The sequence below is a fragment of the Mugil cephalus genome, chromosome 4, assembly GCF_022458985.1.
Source record: "Mugil cephalus isolate CIBA_MC_2020 chromosome 4, CIBA_Mcephalus_1.1, whole genome shotgun sequence".
Taxonomy (NCBI): domain Eukaryota; kingdom Metazoa; phylum Chordata; class Actinopteri; order Mugiliformes; family Mugilidae; genus Mugil; species Mugil cephalus.
Window position 1 is genome coordinate 2963017 of NC_061773.1, and position 20609 is coordinate 2983625.

Consider the following 20609-nt stretch of genomic DNA (forward strand, 5'->3'; position numbering starts at 1 on the left):
GGGCTTTATCAGGGATACATGTGTCAGGGGTATTTGTACTACACACTGTGTATGAGGGCTGTGTCGACCCATGGCTGTGTTGGCTGCTCATGGGCTTGTCTTCATCTTTAAGAGCCAGACTGTTTGAGTGGATATCCTCCTTCACCAAGGCAGACAGCGGAGAAGACCATGTCCCCCTTTACTCCAAAGGCAGCCAACTTCCAAGCAGCCAGTGAGTAGCATATACACGTACACACATGTACACACGGACCGAGACAAAAAAAAAACAAAAACAACAAAAAACACTTGCCCAGGTCTCCTTTAGCACTGATTCATTACGTGCACCAGGGGTATTGTCGACCGCGACCTCGATTTGGACGGGGTCAGGGTGTGTGGACAAGTGTTAAGCTTGTATTAGTTGATCAAATGTGTCACACATTGTCATATTACAACCACAGGGTGCTGTGGGTATTCCAGCAGGGTTGGCTTAGAAGGGTGCAAACGGAGTAGCGCTAGTGTGTTAGCCTGCTAAGCTAATGCATGGCTGATCTGGAGGAGAATGTGGTTGCCAGCAGTTTGTCATGTCTACTGTCTGAGCTGCTTCTGAGTTGACTCAACCACAGCCAGCGTGCACACAAACACACACACATACACTCCAACCTCAGCCTCCACATATGATCAGGAAGAGTCAAAAAGCAAAGAGAGAGAGAGGGAGACATGTTTCCATCTGCGAGACAAATGGTTTTTGTTAGACAACCTTCTGATGTTGATTTGGGAGAATCCCCATTCCACTCCACACACACATTTGTGCACACACTCTCAAATACGCACATACACAGTCATGTAAATATATGTGGAGACAGCCGTCGCCGGCAAACATCCAGGTCTGAACCACATCTGCTACTGGACCTGCCACACACACACACACACACTCACACACAAACATGCACACATGCACACGGATTCAGTTATTTTACCCCTGATCCAAACCAAACCTGGCCTAGTCTTTCATCGTCGCGCAGTCATACAAATACGCGCACACTCGTGCATACGGATACACACACAATAACACACACGCATACGCTCACCACAAAAGAACAACCAGCACATGACGGCAACCACCGCCAATCAGTCATGGCTGGTTGGTCCTGTGCCTGCTCTGTGTCAACTCCTGAAATATTAGAACACACACTAACACGGACGCACGCACACGCAAAACACGCGCCAAGGACAGAGAGACAGGTCGTGGACTTCAGAATGCGACTCTGAGGTTGCTGGACCAATTCCCTTGTTTGCCTGGCTTCTGTAACTGACCCCACTCTGCTCTTATCCTCCTCTCTCTGCACTTGGCTTCGTGAACTGCACAAACTAATGACTGCTAACCAGACTCAGATGGCTGAATTGATTCTGCTGCTCTGCTTTTTGTTTTGTTTTGTTTTGCATGTGCTTGTGAAATTGCGGCATATTGACACATATTGCTGCTTATTTTAAGAATTTTTCTAGCTTTATTCACCGTTGTCTCTTCCTGTGTGCCTCTCTCTCTTCCTCTGCAGTCATGAGGAGCATGCCGGCTCCCATCCCCTCTACGGCCATGGAGAGTGTAAGTGGCCTGGTTGTGAAGCACTGTGTGAGGACATGGGACAGTTCATCAAGTGAGTCAACAATCGCCCAAAGATGTGATGAATACATTGTGAGACTTTTAAAGATGTCAGTCCGTTTGCAGGGACACAAGTGAAAACATGCGCTATGTGCTGCCACCGTATATATTTAACACTGTGGCCTAGAAAGGACACAGCTGTAAATATTCTGTTTTGACCAAAACATGTGTTCAAGTGTCAGTTTTCCATTTACACACGCTTTTACTGGCACTGAAAGGTCATGTTTTAGAGATGTGTCTATAGTTCCCTTGCAGAGGTCAGAGGAGCGGTATTTGTAGGCTATTTCAAAGTCCTCTATTTTTAAGTTGAGAACTGATAACTGTGCATTGTTTCAGGTAGAGCTGGTAATGCACAGAATTGTCTTGTCATAATCCTGCACCCACACCTTCGCAATATCAGGTTTAAGACCACATTAAAGCTTTGTTAAGTTTTAACACCAATTGGTAAGCAATTTGTGATCATTAAAATGCAGAACCACACAGGACAGTAGGAGAATTGTAGGAAATGTAAACTTACTCCGATTTAGATCACCTCTACGAGTAAAAGATGAAGCAACGCCAGTCATGTACATGACAGGCACGTACACTACTGGAGTTGTGCATTTCCTGACTTCATGTGTTGCAATCTGTTACATCACATTTGCTCTGAGGCATATACATGCGTACGCGCACACACACACACACTTACAAACACACTGATACCCACATTTGCTTGATGTGTGTGTACACTCTTTCTTTTCAAGGATTCATTTTAGATCAACCTGTTACAACAGAATTGTCTTCCTCTTTCATTCCTCAGCTCTAATGCATTTAATTGGCTGTGCGTGTGCACTCATATCCATTCTTTTAGAATTTGCCACCAAGTCATTCCTATTTGTCACTTTAGGGTTTTTGTGTTCGAGCTGATTCTCTCTCACTTCCAGTCCACCCCTGCTACCTTCTGCTTCACGCTGACTCTTCCCTCTACAGTCCAGTTTGGAGTCCTAGTCAGATGTTGCCGTAGTGTCTGGCCTTTGCGTTCTTCTACCTCCTCCTTTGTCACACATAGTACAGTGGACTTCCCCTCGGCACTACAGCTGCTAACGAAGGCTTCATCAGCCTCTAATGAAGCTTTAAACAAACTCACAGTCATTATCGACGTTGAACTCTTAGCTATTTGAACAATGGAGATATTAATAAGCCGGGGTGATGAAATACGTCTTTGCGCACACAGAAGTGCGCGTTATAGTGATTGTGATGGCATCGGACAGTCAGATCAAAGCTTGCAGGCAGGCTGGGAAAGTTTGGAGAGGAAAGCTGTTGTTTGGTGTCTCATTTCACGTAGCCCCAGGGCAGATGGAAGGAGAGCGAGAGATCGAGTGAAAGAGCGTATGTGTGTGTGTGTGTAAGAAAGAGAGAGAAAAAATAGAAGCAGCGACAGATAATGCCGTCAGTCCAACAGTGCGCTCCCTTCCAGCAGGCCTTAGTCATCGCCCCAGGAGGGAAAAGGGTAGAGCAGAAGAACAGAGGAGGGAGACACTCAACTATTTCAGGTCTTTTTTTTCTTCTCTCTTCTCTTGTCTCTTCCCACCTCCCCTCCCTAACCTCCTCCTCCCTGTCCTCTGGTATAATACTCTGGCTGTGGTCGGCGGAGCTGGGTGTAATGTGGGTTAAAGCCTTGTCTGCCAGCACTCAGAGGAGTAAACAGAGCCTCATTGTCGGGACACATCGAGAAAAGAAAAAAAAATCCTGCTACTGTTTATGGCCCGGCTATAGAGAGAGGGGAGGGATTTGGGGGCAGATTTGGTTGGAATGAGCGTGAATCATAGGCATTTGGGGAGTTGCGGGGGCAGAAGAGTGGGATGGGGAGAGTGGACAGAAGTGTAAGTGACGAAGAGGAAGAGAGAGCTTGAGAGAGAGTGAGGGCAAAGAGAGAGACGGGTGAGATCATGTTTTTGTTATTATTATCGTGCACTTGTGTTGAGCCATCTATCTGCCTAGATTAGCCATGCCATGACATCATTGTTTTTGTTTCATTTCAAGTCTTTGCCTGATATTGCCTAACCTTCCACTTTGTTAAAGACCCACACAAACTCTCATAATCATACACCACATTCAGACGTGTCTTTTGGAACGTACTTTTTCACAATAAACAAGTCAGAGAAGTGGCTTTTAGTAAGTTAACACAGCGAGATATCAAATATCTCTCTCTGAGAAGTCACACAACTACCCACGCCACTACATATATGAACACACGCTGGATGGGCTCCGGCAAAACCTGTGAATAACCCTGGTGATGACAGAAGGAAGCGGAATCGCTGGTGAAAGGGAGAAAGGGAGGGGTGCTCTGGGAAAGATCAGAAGTTCCCAGGTCCTCCCGCATTTGAGGAAACAAACGGTGCCACCATTCCCTGACACACAACGTCCGCGCACGCGCACGCCCACTGGTGCTAATAAGTGGAGTTAAGCTGAAAGAAAGTCATAAGATAAGGCTCTGTGCGATAACACATGAGCTCATATCCAGGTGGTTTTCTTGGATCACGGCTCACTGAGCACCAATGAAGGATACACACACAAAACACAGCTGCTGCGTCCTTCACTAGACAAAATAAACTTCCAAGATTTATTTTATTTTGTAGCACTGAAACAGCTCATTACTCAGTGTAAAGAGCTGCGTTCTGTGACTTCGTCATTCGGGACCTGTGAAGCAATTTAATAATAATCCTGTTGACTTGAAATTCCTCACTGAATTAGGACGAGCTCAGCTTTGAGGTGGACGGTCTTTATATGTCGGTATCAAGCTATTTCCCAGAAATGAACAAATCCTGATCCTTTTGTATTTCCCATCTCCTTTAGGCACTTGAACAATGAGCACGCCCTCGATGACCGCAGCACTGCTCAGTGCCGAGTCCAGATGCAGGTGGTTCAGCAACTGGAGATACAGGTGGGACATGCACAAACATGCAGCCACATTAAACTCACACACGCACATGCTTAATTTTCATTTGCTCACAAACAAAGTCATGGAGACTGTTTCAGCCTGTCAATGGCAGTAACTTGTCGGAGGCAGGGCAGAGTTTATGGAGAGCAGTGGAGCTTGTAATTTAAAAGGAGCAGTCAGCAGGGAAGCTGCCATCGCTGCTCCAATTATAAAGCTTCTCTGGTCACCAGCAAGAGAGAGCGAGGCCGAGAGGGGAGGAGGGGGAGAAGAGAAAAGAGAACGAGAGAGAGGACCAGGCTGCAAGAAGTCTCTTGTTCTCAAAGTGGCTCGTGCACGCAACACTCTTGAAACATCTGAATGCTCCAGCAAATGCAAAATAACTCCGGGTGAGAGCTGAGATGCTGCACTCTAACAGTACTGCACGTAGGAAAGTTGCAAACAAAGTGGAAACACAAAGGCTGTCTCTTCACGCACATCTTGACATTCAGTTTCCTGAATACAGCATTCACATCCGTGTGTGTATGCGTGTGTGTGTGCTGTCCAGCATTACGGTTAGCTTTTGTGTTTGGCAGCGGTGGTAAACAGCGTTTAGCTGAGCCCCTGAAGCCACCACCAGGGAACACAAAGTGACAGAGAGGCAGCTGGTGTCACATCACATCAGGACAGCCGTCCCTCTCTTCTTGACATGTCACTTCATCCCTCAGCAGTCCACAGGCATCCCACCGCTCTGCCCTCACACAGCACACACACACACATACAGGTCATACACTGTGCTTAAATATCTCATATTTGTGCATTGACACACTTCGCTGTAGTGTGTGTGAGTATGTTAATGGTGCTATTTGTCTTAGTGTGGATCTGTTATGTCTGGAGGCTACACTTGTGTACGCTTGTACTCATGCACAAACACACAAGGAAGATTCAGCGTTTCCACGGGCTGTAGCAGCGCCCATTAAACAGCAGTTAACAAAGTAAAACAGGGACGAGTGTGTCTGCAGGCGTAAGTGTGCGAGAGCGCTCGGGGTGCCGAGACAACTGACTCTCATATTCAGCCCTGCGCCGGGGGTGTAAATGTAATTGTAATTTCTGTGTCAATACTGCATTATCAATCTAAGGTTTAGGAAATTAGATAACTTGTGTGTGATATCCATTCTTGTGTGTTCCACAGCTGGCAAAAGAGAGCGAGCGACTTCAGGCCATGATGACCCACCTGCACATGCGCCCCTCAGAGCCAAAGCCTTTTAACCAACCTGTGAGTCCACACTGTGACCCCAAACTTTGAATCCATTTTACCATCTTAACCCTAAACCACTACTCTTATCTTGTATTCACCCACAAGCTTCTCTTAATTCATAGTTTCTTTCTATGCATCTTTGGATTCCATCCCTCTGCCTCTGTCTAGCTTGCTATGTACGCCCCCTATTGACCAATGAGGGTTGATGTATTGTTTATAACTCCTAAAGGACAACTTTCTGTTTCTCTTATTCGTCACTCTGTTCTGTCTTTCCTGTAAGTTTCCTTCTCTCTTAAATTTCCTATGACACACTGTGTTTTATTTCCCAGAAATCAACTCTTTCATAATGTTCTAGTTTCCCAGAAAAGTCAGAAATTGCACCTATTCACACATTCAAAGTGTCCAAGTTGAATTAACTTTTTATAAGCATTTTCAAATTTCAATTTCTCAGCTTGTCAGTGAGACAAATCAGCCAAAACAGTCTCACTCTGTAATTTCCAGAAAGTGCCGACAAATAGAACAGAAATTTGATGTGTGCCTGTGTGTGTGTGTCCAAACTGCTCGGTGAGGTTGTTATTAGGTATCTAATGAATATTTCATTATTCAGATTGACGAGGAGTCTTATTAAAATATGAAGATGTTGAAATTAATTGTCAATTAGAGGTAGAGTGTCTTAATTTGAGGATATAAATGGGTGCAGCCGAGTGGCAACGTGTGTGCGCGGGTGTTTGTGCGCGCTTGTGTGTCTGGATGATGTGTTGATCGCAGGGGGATCAGCTGCCATTATCATCTAATGGGAAATCAGGAAGAGGCGTGTTCTGTCACCACTGGAGACGAGCCTCAGGGTCAGGGATTGGAGAAGGAGGGGCAGAGGAGGAGCATCAGGAATGGAAACAAAGCTTGGCCTCAATTAACAGTGTTCGACTGTTGCCGTGGTGATGGGGCAGGGTTGCAGCTTTAATGAAGTACCTGTTAAACAGCCCCGCCCCCTCAAGTCAGCTTAAATGGTACAGAGAGTGGGCAGAGTAAAGAGGAGGCGATTCACACATTTTACATACATCTAGACAACACACACACAAACACACACAGTGCTTTTAATTAGTCCTAAACTAGCAGCCCTACGACGACTCTCCCAGAGAGACTGGGAGCACTGGTTCTGTGTGTGTGTGTGTGTGTGTGTGTGTGTGTGTGTGTGTGTGTGTGTGTGTGTGTGTGCAAGGCTCTGCCTAATTGGGCCGAATTGGTCCGTGAAGACTTCGCCACCGCAGAGCGCATGTGTGTGTTCCCTTCTTACAAACATGCTGTCGTGTGGTTTTGTTTTTGTAAGCTGAGGGTTAATTGCAGCCAATGCTGTGTGTATAAATATATGTGTGCGTGTGTGGAGTGTGCGAGTGTTTGTGGTTCTGCACAAATGATAGGGCCACATATTCATTCAGAGACTGTTAAAGGCCTTTATTTTTTTATGTGAGTGAACACCAGCAGCGCCTGGTGAATAAAGCACCCCTTTACTGCGATAGGTTAAATGATGTCAAACGAACGGCTGGAACAATTTTCAGTTATCAGAAGAGAAGTGGGACTGCCGTCTGTGTGTGTTTGGATCATTTCTGTGCTCTTTGTGTGGCCAAGCAGCTGAACTTAATGGACAATTCACATCTGAATTAAAACATCAGTATGAATAGCCTCACACAAGTCAATTTATGTTTTCAGTGTGCAAATTTCTCACCTTCTCAAGCAAGTGTTGGTGGTGTAAATAAACTGCCTGCATACGTTGTACTGGGATATTTTAAGAAAACAATTTTATTATTTTGTATACATTTCAAAAAAACATAAAACCGAAATAATGACCCTGTCTGTGTCTTTTTCTAGCTGAACCTGGCTTCCAGTGGAGCTCTGTTAAAGCGGGACAGCGATGCCTACCCAGAGGGTCTTCCTCACCCGCCCACCTCAGCTGCCACCCCCATCACCCCACTGCGCCAGGGCCCTTCAGTCATCAGCTCCTCCAGCCTGCACACACACTCCCACTCCCACTCGCACGGCGTTGGGCCAATACGTAGGCGCAACTCCGACAAGTACTGCACCCCTATCGCCTCAGGTAGACTGAAACCTACATTCTCCCCTTCCTCTGATTACTACATTACCTTCCCATTTATGTTATTAGCATGTATTATCCACTCACTGAATTATAATTAATCCATTTAATTTATTTTTGTGGATTCAAATTAGCTGTTACTAATGATACATACGCTACTCGCCCTGTGTTGATTACCGCTTCGGTTTAGTCTTCCTGTAGCTTCAATCTCTCTGCGGATATATATTTTTTGAGTGCAACAGACTGTGAAGGTGGACGTCAGATAATTTAACTATTTTTTGGGTATTATTTTTTTCAGAGCTTGCTCAGAACTGTGAGTTCTACAAGAACGCTGATGTCAGGCCTCCCTTCACCTACGCCTCCCTTATACGTCATGTAAGTCAACACCCCGCCGTACGTCCTCTCTCGCCATCCCTCCGTCCGCCTGTGTGGTCCTTTAACTTTTTTGTTTCTCCCCGTCCTCAGGCCATTCTGGAGTCTCCAGACAGACAGTTGACTCTCAATGAGATCTACAACTGGTTTACACGGAAGTTTGCCTATTTCAGGAGAAATACAGCCACATGGAAGGTAAGGGCACACTTTTGTTTTATATATACTTGTAGTCTCTGCGTTGCTTCTGAACAACCTGAGTATAACAATCCTAAGATGAGGCTTCTGTATGAGACATTATCCGATAAAACCACAAAATAAGTCATGAAAGATGTTGAGATAAATGAGGCAGAATAACACATCACTCTCGAGCTGTTTACACGATGTGGAAAACAACCAGAGCCATTTTTAGAAACTGAAGGTTTGGACTTCCGACTCCGACCCAGAGAACACGATGTTTTGACTGACACTAAAGTTTCATATACACCAGTGACTGATTATTACAAAGTAACTGTGGTGTGAGCCCACTCATGAAGGCCCTCACCAAAGCAGATGAAAGCAGATACACCGCAATGAAAGAAGCAACGTTAGTAGGCAGCTTTTAATGTTCATAGAGAAACAGCCAAAAATGACCAGAAAAGACATAAATTTAACACACACACCTCTACCCACAAACTTTAAAGCTGACTTTGCCCCGCTCCTAAAGATATGACTGATTTGACAGTTATTGGCTGTTTCCGTCCTTTATGAGACACTTTCCTACTGCCATCCTTCCCCTCGCTCACTCCCTAGCTCTCTCAGTCCTAAACAATTCTCTCACCTCCAACACGGCATACTGAGTGTCAGCCCCACTTAGCCCAGTAAAGCCACATCTAGCTGTTATACAGCCTCATTACTGGGAAGCACATACAGAGCTAACACACACTGCTCATGATCACACACTGAATTGTCCCCCCTTTTCTCCCTCTTCATCTTTGTCGCTAACGCACGCACACACCTGGCCTGATCCCACCATTGTAGGTGCTGACCCATTTCTGCAGAAACCTCACACTAATTTGGGTGTCGCAAAGAGGGAGAGTGAGGGAATGAGCAAAGGAGTGAGAAGGGGGCAACCACAGCCTCCTCCTAATAGGCCTCACCAAGGAGGGTGGGATGGGATGGGGGTGGCTGATGGGGGGGAGGGAGGGGTGAGGAGAAGGTTAAGAGATGGGGTAGCCAGGAATATCTTTACCTCCTCATCTGACTTTTATGAATTTTAACTATTAATGCCTGGTGTCTGCTTCCTGCGCCGTTGGCCTCGCAGACCTTTAAATATAGCTCTATGTATTTATATAGCGGCTCAGTGAGTCAAATAGGGCCGTGGAGATGTATGTCCTTTAATAAGCCGTCATATTTCATGAGGAGAGCAGCGGTGTCGGGGAGGGGAAGTCATTGATCAGAGAGACAGAGTGGCCGAGAATGGAGAAGAGATGAGATAGAGAACGAGAAAAGCATGATTGAGAGAGGAGAAGAAATTAGTGTTAAGTAATATGTTAAGGTGCCGGGCAGTGGGTTGGAGCAGATTCACCAGGTACAATTCACTATTTTTGGAAAGTTGGTCCAGTGCATAAAGATATGATTAAAATCCAATAAAACAGAACAATGTGGACCTGAGATGTTTCACATTGACTTCCATTTAATCTTTGATGCTCTACTTGACTTTTTTTTCATCTCTCTTTTTTAGTATAAAACATATGATCCTATAATTTTTAAAATCTTGATCCACTATAAAATATTCTGCCTTATGAGTGTTTTAATAATTTGAGTACACACACATCTAATTGCAGGTTGCCTCACATTACTGCCATTTTCTTCAGGCTCTCATTTTACCTGCTTCCTTGCATCAATATTTAGGATCCTATATCAACAGCCTATTCCAGAAAACACAAGAAACACAAGTGAACTAATCAGAGTAATCTTCATTTACAGTATAAAGGCAATAACACCTCCTATAACGTCCATGGATATGAAAGAAGCAGATGTGGTCTGTCATATTTTTAAATATTTTCCGTCCACAATTTAATCTTTTCTTCCAAAATCTCTGCCTCTAGTAACTGGCCCCCCTCCCTCCTCAGCTGCAGGGAGTGGAGATGAGTGGCACATGTGCTGTGACCCACTGTAAATGACTGCTAATGTTTTAACTGGGAGAATTAGGCTTTCATCACGGAGACGAATGCAAATAGCGCTGCAATAGCGCGGGTGTCTGGTGCGTGCCTGTGTGTGTGTGTCTGTGTGTGTGTTTGCACTGTCAGGGTGGCGGGCAGAGATTGGGGTCAGACTCATTTACAAAACTTAGCATCACGGCTCGAGGGTTGAGGGGATGCGGGGGAGAAAGGGTTCCTCCGCTGATTATGGCTTGTGTAATTACGTGTGTGTGTGTTTGTGCCTGTGTGTATCTGCGTGTGTAATTACGGCAAGGAGTGATGCATGCCTGGCCTGTCCCTCCCTCTCGGCTTAGAACAGCGTGTCAGAGAGAATATGCAGGATTTAATTATAGACGAATTAAAATTGGTAATGAAATTGGGCATGAACAAACTACAAATAGCAGATGAAAAGGGAGGCCTGTCCCTGGGGGGTTGAGACGAAGATAGCGGTGTGCCTGCCTGCCTGCCTGCCTGCCTGCTCGGCTGTCTGAGCGCCTGTGGATGTGTGTGTCTCCGTGTGTGTGCGCTGATGGTGACTGATTAGAAACATTCTGAGATAAAATAACGCTACTAGAGAACCGCTGCCTTGTGTTAACATGGAACAGGAAGCTGAAGTTAAGGAATACTGCCCTCGGCCACATCACTTCAACTTGAGATGGAAGACATTATTTGTCCTGAGCACACAACAAATGTTCTTACCTTTGTTTGAGTACAAGCTTGAGGAAATGACAAATTCTCCTTTTTAAGTACACACTACCTTCTGGAATTTAAGAGGTGTTTTTTTTATTACATATACTCAATGAATGATTTTCAGGATAGGATTCAGTTCAGTTCATTTTTATTTGTATAGCTTCTTTAGCGATATGTCTCGAGATGCTTTTCAAAATCTGCCCTGAAAACAAGAGGAAAGCTTGAGCAGAACCAGCTCATGTTCGCATACGTATAGAATGTGATCATGATAAAAATACAAGATGTAACTCATGCATGTTACATATTAAACGAGACCTAGAACATTATTACAGAAATATTCAGAAGGTGTTTTTTAATTATTCCACCCAGTATTTCGCCGAATTACAAGCGAGATTAATTTTAAAACCAGAAAAAAATATAAATAAATTCTACTTTATGTATAGAAAGTGTGAGGGTGCACAACGCTGTAAAGTAATTTAACCAGTTCCAATTAACTATGAAATAATAAAATGTTCAGGAAGTAGCTGACTGTTCCTGAGTCATATTAAAGCTTTCAATCTTTTCTCCGTCTGTCTTCTCCCAGAATGCTGTGCGCCACAACCTGAGTCTGCACAAGTGTTTTGTTCGTGTTGAGAACGTGAAGGGGGCCGTGTGGACTGTGGATGAAGTCGAATACCAAAAGAGGAGACCACCAAAGATGACCGGGTAGGTTTTCTCACACACACACGTTTTGTTTTCTCGGTGCATAGCTGAGGCTGATGTGAGTGTGAGTTTATGGGCCCTGGCACTATGATTGCTCAAATAGACCTCTCTATTATTACCAAATGGCAGAGTCAGGAATCAAGTACGGCTAAGGTGGGGGGGTTGCCGGGTTGTACTGTACATAATGTATGTGCGTGTGTGTTTTTCCCTGTTTGTCGACACCATTAGTAACCAGCTGTGTGAGATGCGAGACAGGAAAAAACCTTGTTAGCGTATGTAAACAGATGTTCTTTCCAACCACCAGAGAACCCAGGGATAATTAGCACCTGCACACCAGACATCAGACACTTTCACATGTATGCTTCAGCATCTGTTTACAGTCTGGGGATGTTTCTATTTGTAACAAACATCTTTTGTCATAGTGTGCAGGGTGAGGTGACATCTTTTCACATGTGTGCGCAATCTGTGATTCTCAACCGCCCTCCCTTTTTTCTCCCGTCTCTCTTTTCCTGTGCGTATGTGTAGAAGTCCCACTCTGGTGAAAAATATGATTTCAGGCCTGGGCTTTGGATCCCTAAACGCCAGCTACCAGGTAAGGCATGCCCCCCCCACATCCCCCCATCCCCTCTCAGTCTCTCTCATACGCACACATAGCAGCCAGTCATAATCAAGGACACTAATATCAATTCCCTCTTATAATTAGCCGATTCCCTAACGACATTCACACCGCCACCCTCCTCCTCCTCCTCCTCCTCCTCCTCTTCCTCCCACATCGACACACACTCTCACCTCCCACCTCACTTTCTCACACCGCCATGCACACAAACACACACACACAATCGCACACTAGACCCATCTCTTCACCTCGGTGCAGACGGACCCACACTCATGCAATTTTGTGACGGAGATGATTTATAGCGTCAAGTAGTTGTCAATTAAGGTTACTGCATAAAATTATCGCCTGTCCCAGAAAATCCACCTCTGAGCCTGTGAGAATTCCTTTTGTCTTTTTTTTTTATGCATAGTAGGGGAGGTGGGGTGAGTCTCTCAGGCAGCGACTAACCTGTCTCATCAAACATCTGGATGTGAGCTCGTAGAATAGTGGCAGAAGCTGCATTTATCGGTCCAGCTGCTTCCTCCGCTGCAGGCGCAGAGATTGCACATTGTTTGTGTGACTCGTTCCCTCTCAACTTTCCTGTTGAGACTTTAGTGTCAACACTCACACTTGCGACAGGGACTTGACGGGGAAGAGGCTGTATATAAGTGCCCCCTAGTGGTTTGCCGTGTTCACTGGAAGTAGTGCATCCACATGTGCTTTATGTAGAAGAAGTCCCCATCATTCCTTAAGGTTGTTAACAGTCAGTTAGATTATTTTTATGGAGATGTTTCAACATATCTTACCCAGGGGCACAGATTGAAATCAGAACATCTTCTGCTCAGTCTGGGAAACGACAACACTATAGTTTAAATAAAAAGTCCAACTGTGTGTGTGTGTGTGTGCAGGCGGCTCTGGCTGAAAGCAGTCTGTCCCTGCTGAACAGCCCTCCCCTGGTGACCCCTCCATCTGCAGCCAGCCTCAACATGCTGCACGTGGGCCACGATGATGTCAGCTCTACCGTGGAGCAGGTCAACAGCAACGGCAGCTGCAGCCCCACGCTCAGCCCTCAACAGTACAGGTACACAAGCATGAAGCTTTAAACCAGACTTTAACGTTAAGCCCATAATAATCATTTCCCCATGTGGAATCAATTAAGTATTATTTCATTATTATAATATTTTTTTTTTTTTTTGCTATTATTTTTGTTATTATTACATTATGGTCGTCCCTTCCCGTAGGCCAGTATTTCAAACTAATGGTGGTGCACTGTATCATTTTAATGTGTGAGAAATTTAAAGGGAACCTTCCCTCTGTTCAAGGAGCCGATGAACCATAATTCAAAAATATGAATACATAAGTTTGATTGGAGAATTTAACCTCTGCTGGTCAGATCATCATCAAAGCCTAAGGCCACCTGGAGTGCTGCTGTAGGATATCTAGGAAATCACAGTGTAGTTGGAAGCATAATGCCTGCTCTAGGGTGGTCAGCAGTAAGTTCACCAGTGAATACAGTAAAAGAAGAAATTCCTTTTCCTTAACAAATGTAGATTGCAAAAACAGCTCCAAATAAATCAAACTTAAAAATAAATAAAACTTAAATATGAATCTGCTATCAGTGATGTCGACATAAACATTCAGCTTTTAGCGTGTCCCTTGGACTGTACGTGTCCCCTCACCGCAGACTGCCCTGTCTCATCCAGCCACCAGGTGCACGTGAAGGAGGAGCCCACTGAGGTGGAGGAGGACAGCCGGCCCGTATCCCTGCTGGCCGGCGTCACACACAGCCTGCCATTGCCGAGCGATGAGCGCGACCTGGAGGAGGATCTTCCCACAGAGGAGCTGGAGTAGGAACAGATCCGAAAACCGGCGAGAGGGGCGGGACCCGACGAGGCTGATAACCCGTGCCCTCGCACCGGAGTGAAGAGAAAAATATACCAACTGTACACTTCAGAGAAAAGAGAGAAAAAAAGAGAATGTTTTTTTCATTTTTAAGAAATTTCAATTAAGACATTGAGAAACTCCAAACAGGGTTAGATGACCTTCGTTACGTTCAGACGCAAAAACAAGACTGTGGAGCACTGCTTTACCTCCTTGTGTTGCTTTCACAACACTCGGCTCAGAGGTGTAACACCACTCAATGCATACACACTCACACAAACACACACACGTACACACATTCACTTGTCAAACCATGTCTCGTCATCCTCCCTGGAAAAATCACCCTCTATGTAGAGACCCCCAGAGGCGTGGACACACACACTCGCTCCTCCTCGTCCCACCACCCTGCACACACCCTCCTCTCTGTTGTCTCTGGCTGCCTGGCTAGCCATTTTATCTCTCCGTCAGATGAGAAGACGCAGATGTGTGTGTGTGTGTGTGTTAGAAAGTACAACACACACACACGCAAGGATCATGTGTATATAGATTTGGAGCAGTCACCAGGGGCTGTGCAGTATACCTCTCCTTCTCCCCCCTCTTTGAGTCAATCACTTGCTTTTTCATTTTCTTTTTTTTTATTTGATCAAAATGAAACTCTTGGGCTTTAAGATGAGGAGGAAGGAAGTTTAAGATTACCTCCAGCAGTACTCAGAGCAGGCTCCTGTCCACATCTGTGTAAGAGCACTGACCCAACAGAGGCGGCTCAGCCCCCCCCCCCCCCTGCCCAAACTTCTGCCAGCAGCAAGACGCTTGTTGAGGGACGTCTTTCAAACTCTTTGCTTTTGAGTGGAAAAAAAAAAAGAAGAAGACATTTTCCTAACCCCCACCGACAGTGCATCCCTTCTCATTCCCCAAACCCCAGAAGACTGCAGGAAAAGGACCATATGGTGCTGTCCTTCTTCTCTCCTCCATCTGTGGATGGAGCGACAAGCATGGAACACTTTTGAGAGAAAAAGAAGAAAAGAGGGGAAGCAGCGCAGAAACGACGGAGGAAGTGTCTACAGAAATATTGTGACTAAGAAAAAAAAAGAAAACTGTTGATGATTATGGAATATAACAAGAAAAATGTGTGGTAGCTTTTTGTCATTTCTTTTTTATTATTTGATGTTATTATCATTGTTTTATTTTATTTTATTTTTTTTCTGGGAGGATCAATATTTCCAAGATGGCGCTCTGTTTTGACATACCTTTTCTAAGGATGCTGTTTTTCTGTTTTATTGCGTTGTAATTTGTTTGATTTACTCTGGTTGTTCACACCATTCCAAATGAGTATTGGCAAGCAAACAAAGAAGAAGAAGTATTGTCCCAAATTACATCAAGCCCCTCTGTCCCTTTCTGTCCCAACTGTAGCAAGACTAGAAATTTGGAAATAGCACTTAAAGTTGCCATTATCCAGACACATTATTTAACAGCTGAATCTTCTTTTCTTTTAATTCTCTCTCATTCCGATTTTTCCGTTGTGTACTTTAGTTGAGAACTATCCGTAATGCTTTAAATATATATATATATGTATATATGTGTGTGTATATATATATATATATATATATATATATATATACACATACAAACATATATGTGTATGTGTACATATACATATATATATATATGTGTGTGTGTGTATATATATATATATATATATATATATACATACATATATATATATAGCAGTCAGAGAATACCTCATCCCACAAAGGTTCTACCTGGAACTGTGTCCAAAATTGATAAAGAAATAAAAGGGGGATTTTTTTCTGTGGGACACCAAACGCGGCAACTCTGCTCAGCTTGGATTCAAAGCTCTATGGTCGTAATAGTTACTGTGTAGAAGCTATCTGCAATTCACTGTGTGAGTTTGTTTTAAAGGAATAGCATGTTTCTTTTGTTTTTCCGTGAGCATAAAAGCATTACTTTTCTCTACGGTGCCATACCAAATTTTAACATTTATTTTAATCTATTATCTGCTTATTCCCATTTTATTTTTGTTACAGGTAACCAAAGAAATATGTAGAAAACCAAAAACCCTGTAGTTTATTTTGCCCTTTATGGTTTTATCCCCCCCCCCCCCCCTTCTTAAAAGAACTGGCCAAAAGACAAACAAACCAGGAGTTTGAATTCTTATTATTGTATTCATATAAACTGTTGTGTTAAAACTATTCATGACTTACAGTGCTGCCCATTCCAAAAACCAAAGTGTGTAAAGCCAACTAGAATTTGGAGACGGTTATGAATGACTCATGTTACGTATGAGGCCAAAAACTATTATTAACAAACCTCGCACAGTTCCTCTGAAAAACAAAAGAAAGAGAAAAAGAAAAGCACTTAGAGTTTAAAAAAATAACAAAAAAAAACAACAACAACAACAACCCTGTCTCACCCCACACTCAGGCTCACTTGTGTTCCAAACACAATCCCAGAACTGGCCCTTATGACAGTATGGCCTGAAAGTTCAAGTGTGTTGTTACTTATTTGAGGTGCCAGCAAAAAGAGAAGTGAAACAAAAAATATTAGTTTTCAAACACCTGCTGTTACAAGGTACTTTTCCGATGCTATTGTAATTAACATTTGGATGTTTTAAGAAGGAAAAAAAAGCTCTTTAAAGACAAAAAAGCCCTCTTCATCTGTACATAGTGCTCACAGGAAGAGGAAGTGTACTGTAATCTGCTTAGAGAAGTCACATCTCTGGACAGGGAAGAGTTATTCCAAATAATACCACAATAAAGAGGGAACAAGAAAAAAATACCAATGTAAGAGGAACATAACCAAGGGACACCATGGTATCTAAAGTTTGGTTCATATTTTCATACATTTTGTCAAACTTGTCTCTTGCACTTCAGGCGTTTTTTCTTATTTCATGAAAGAACCTTTCCAATATGACTTTGTGTTCAAACAGGACCGTTTCCTGTCACATTAGAGACTGATTTCGTACAAAGTACAACGTGGCAGACAGAGGCATCTTGAAACGAGATAAAAACCAAAAATAACACTACCTCCTTTTCAAAAGAGTTCAACACATAGCCAATAGGAGACTGAACGCTCTTAAATATTATTATTTTTTCTCCATTCTTCCTCAAATGATAGTAATATGAATGCCAAAATTATTCTTACACTTAACTGTATGACTGACAAGGAAAAAAAAGAAGAAGAAAAAAAAGAAAAAGCTATTTGTTGATCTGGACTCCCTAACCCATCTGCTCGAGCCCAAAAAACACAGAGACGTTTCACTTTCCATAGAATTAAAAACGACTACCTCTCCTCAGACCACATCTAAAGCACTCTCTGCGTCTCAAAAGTGTGTTGTGAAGCGCTCCACTGTGTGTGAACAGTTTTCTGTCAGCTGCGTAGAGCTAACTAACCGTACCCCTGAGCCATGACAACGGCCTCTCAGCTGTGTGTGCTTTAAGCTGTACGTGTGCATATTGGTGATCAGGCTCTCTGCCGGTGAGAAGCTGCACGCTAATGTGTTGCTGCAGAGGTAGTGATGGGCAGAATATATCGGTGCCACAACTCACACTAACACACACACACGGAAAAAAAAAACAGGAGCGTAGAAGCAGGGCTACTATGGGTTAGTGCAAACACAGTCTCTGACCATCCAGATATCCAAAGACCCACAACACAGCAGCAAACCACTCACAGAGACACCGAGATGACTAACACACCTAATGACACTCATCACTACTACTACTACTACTACTACTACTACTACTACTACTACTACTAGAAATATCCAAACCAAGAGGAACTGCTGCATACAGAACATAGATGATCTCTGACTCGTGCTTTAAGGTACACCTGTAAACAAAGCTGTTTTATAAAGATGTAGATTGTTCACAGGTCACCATGTAACACTTCTGTTCTTTCTCCAGCTTGGCATAACATGACGTATTCTTGTATATTAATGCTTGGCTTGTCTCTCCAGGGCATTCTTTCCCATTTTGTCCTTTGATTTTTCTCTTTTGGGGGTTTTTCCTTTTTCTGCACCTGTTTAGCTATCGTAAAGCTTTCAGCTCTGATTCCTATACTGTACTGCTAATGCTGAAGTATATGTATTTATCATATTAAGTGCTGCAGGTATCTTGGTTTAATAGTTTTGTTTCTGTTCGTTTGTTTGCTTTTTGTTTTCGGTTCTTCATAAAACGTCTGGGACGCGGATTTTTTAAGTGTATTATCTCTCTCTCTAAAAAAAAAGAAAAGATTAAAGTTAGATCAGTGGTTTAGGTAACACCTGTTTGTATATTTATCTTAGCTAGGTCTATTTTGATACTTTTTTGTCTCTGTACTGCATTTATGCATTTTTAAGGAAAGAAAAAAAACAACTAATGGAAAACAAACAAAAAGTTTCTTCATTACGTATTGATACCTCAGAAGGACTTTTTCTCAAAGACAGGACCAAAACCTCTGAAAAGAAAAAGAGAAAGAGGAAAAAAAAAATATGTGAGAATATGTAGCCCCTCTCTTGCTTTAAAAAATGCAGAGCTCTAGAAAGGTATTGCTGTTGGTCCTTTCCGGTGCCAATATGTGTCCCTGCTCCCTGTGACCCCTCCCTCTGACCCCTGACCCCTGTCATTCCTGTGCTGAACTCCGACCCACAGAGCTGTCAATCATCTGCAGGTGCCATGGGGGTGTCACTGAGTCAAGCACCTGGCCGGTGGTGACCAGCTACACACCCCATCTCCCAGATCCCGCAGAGGCAGATCAAAGACTGACACTGTTGCATTTTTGATACTCCTCCTCTTGTGTAGTCTCAAGACCAAAATGTGGAATGGCTCTCAGAGATGCAGCTCATCCTCTGACTACCAAAGGCATTGCAAGCAAACACTGCTTAGTCCAAATGTCTGAACTGTAACCAAACTGTAACCAAACCAATGCCACAACTTTAACCAAACAAAACCCAAGCTACTTCCAAAACTCTCCATCGACTTCACTGACCACCTTTACCGATAGCTGTTATCTCTCATACGTCCAGTGTTGAAGAACCAGCCTCCATCCCGTTGGCTGATGACTGACTCAAAGGATGCAGGGAGATATCAAATCCTGATGTGTGATTGGACAGTTCTGAGGTGTCATGTGAGGGGGAAGGGACTCTCAAAGCAGAGCATTGCCTGATGGTATTATCAAGTAGACAGCCAGAATCTGATGGAACTACCACTTCTCTCCTCTCCTCTGGTTAAACCTTAGGAATGTGTGTACATTTTCAGCAGTGACTCTGTATTGTTTCTTAGTTCAGTTTACCTCTCTTTATCCTTTTGGTTTTTGTTATGTTTCTTGTTATTTGAAAGTGTGACCCGAGGAAGAGGTGGGAACAGGGACTGGGTGGTGGCTTTAGACAGACAGTGGAGCCCAGACCTTTGACCCTCCACCCCGGGTAGCCATGTAATGCCAGTCACTGCCCTTTCCTTCATGCTGTATAAAAACACACACATATATCTGTGTATTTGTAACCTGAATCTTCTTGTGTCTGTCCATGCAGACAATAAAAAAACTGTACAGTAGGTCTAGTTGCATGTAATCTGTACTAATTATTGACAATGGCATTATAAAATGCAATAAAATACTTATTACACTGTCAGATACTGAGTCCTTGTTTCTTCTCTAGCACATACAAACATAAAGAGTGGAATTTTTTGTTTTCTTTTTTTAAAAAAAACATTGTTTTATATTAAATAGAGAATAACTGACCTCGTCAGTTATTTCAAACCATTAACAATATACACTAATCAGCCACAACATTATGACCACTGACAGGAGAGGTTAATAACATTGACTATCTTGTGACAATTCAGTGTTCTGCTGGGAAACGTTTGGACCTGGTATTCATTCATGTGGATGTTACTTAGACATGTAGCACCCACCTAGACCAGACCAGACACCCCCACCTCATAGCAATGAGCCTCCAAATTCACTAGATCCCAAACTGATCAAGTATCTGTGGGATGATCCACAGAGGCACCCTCAGAAGACCCATGTCCATTCTCTGATGAGTCACAACTGTTTTGGCGGAACAAGGGAGACCTACACAATATGCCCGTTGGAATAACTAGGGTCTATTAACGGCCAAACTGCGTACCTGTAAATTAGTGAATTTGATAACAGCAAAGATGATGTTCCTTTTGAAACTTCAACCCCACACCTCTTTTAGAACTAAAGAAGCCAAATTATTGTCCTGTTGAGTCTGACTGCACAGGTTGAGCTGTAATGTAAAGAAGCTTGTGTATAAAAAAGCTGTGCTGTACCACATATTCATCTCATCTTC

The 20609-nt window shown here is 43.5% G+C and overlaps 1 protein-coding gene across 5 annotated transcripts in view; it reads left to right on the forward strand.

The window, feature by feature from the left end:
- Nucleotides 1–19925, forward strand: part of foxp4 (forkhead box P4) — an 88575-nt gene extending 68650 nt beyond the window's left edge. For 4 of the 5 annotated variants that reach the window (XM_047583787.1, XM_047583786.1, XM_047583785.1 and 1 more), the window contains 11 exons: nt 113–211; nt 1533–1631; nt 4472–4559; nt 5725–5808; nt 7657–7882; nt 8178–8254; nt 8345–8446; nt 11705–11826; nt 12349–12415; nt 13327–13499; nt 14122–19925. In XM_047583787.1, the coding sequence (XP_047439743.1) occupies nt 113–211; nt 1533–1631; nt 4472–4559; nt 5725–5808; nt 7657–7882; nt 8178–8254; nt 8345–8446; nt 11705–11826; nt 12349–12415; nt 13327–13499; nt 14122–14269 (1285 nt within the window). In that variant the 3' untranslated portion in view covers nt 14270–19925. The remainder of the gene's footprint in view (nt 1–112; nt 212–1532; nt 1632–4471; nt 4560–5724; nt 5809–7656; nt 7883–8177; nt 8255–8344; nt 8447–11704; nt 11827–12348; nt 12416–13326; nt 13500–14121) is intronic. The other variant, XM_047583788.1, reaches the window with a different exon arrangement.
- Nucleotides 19926–20609: the final 684 nt, after the last annotated feature.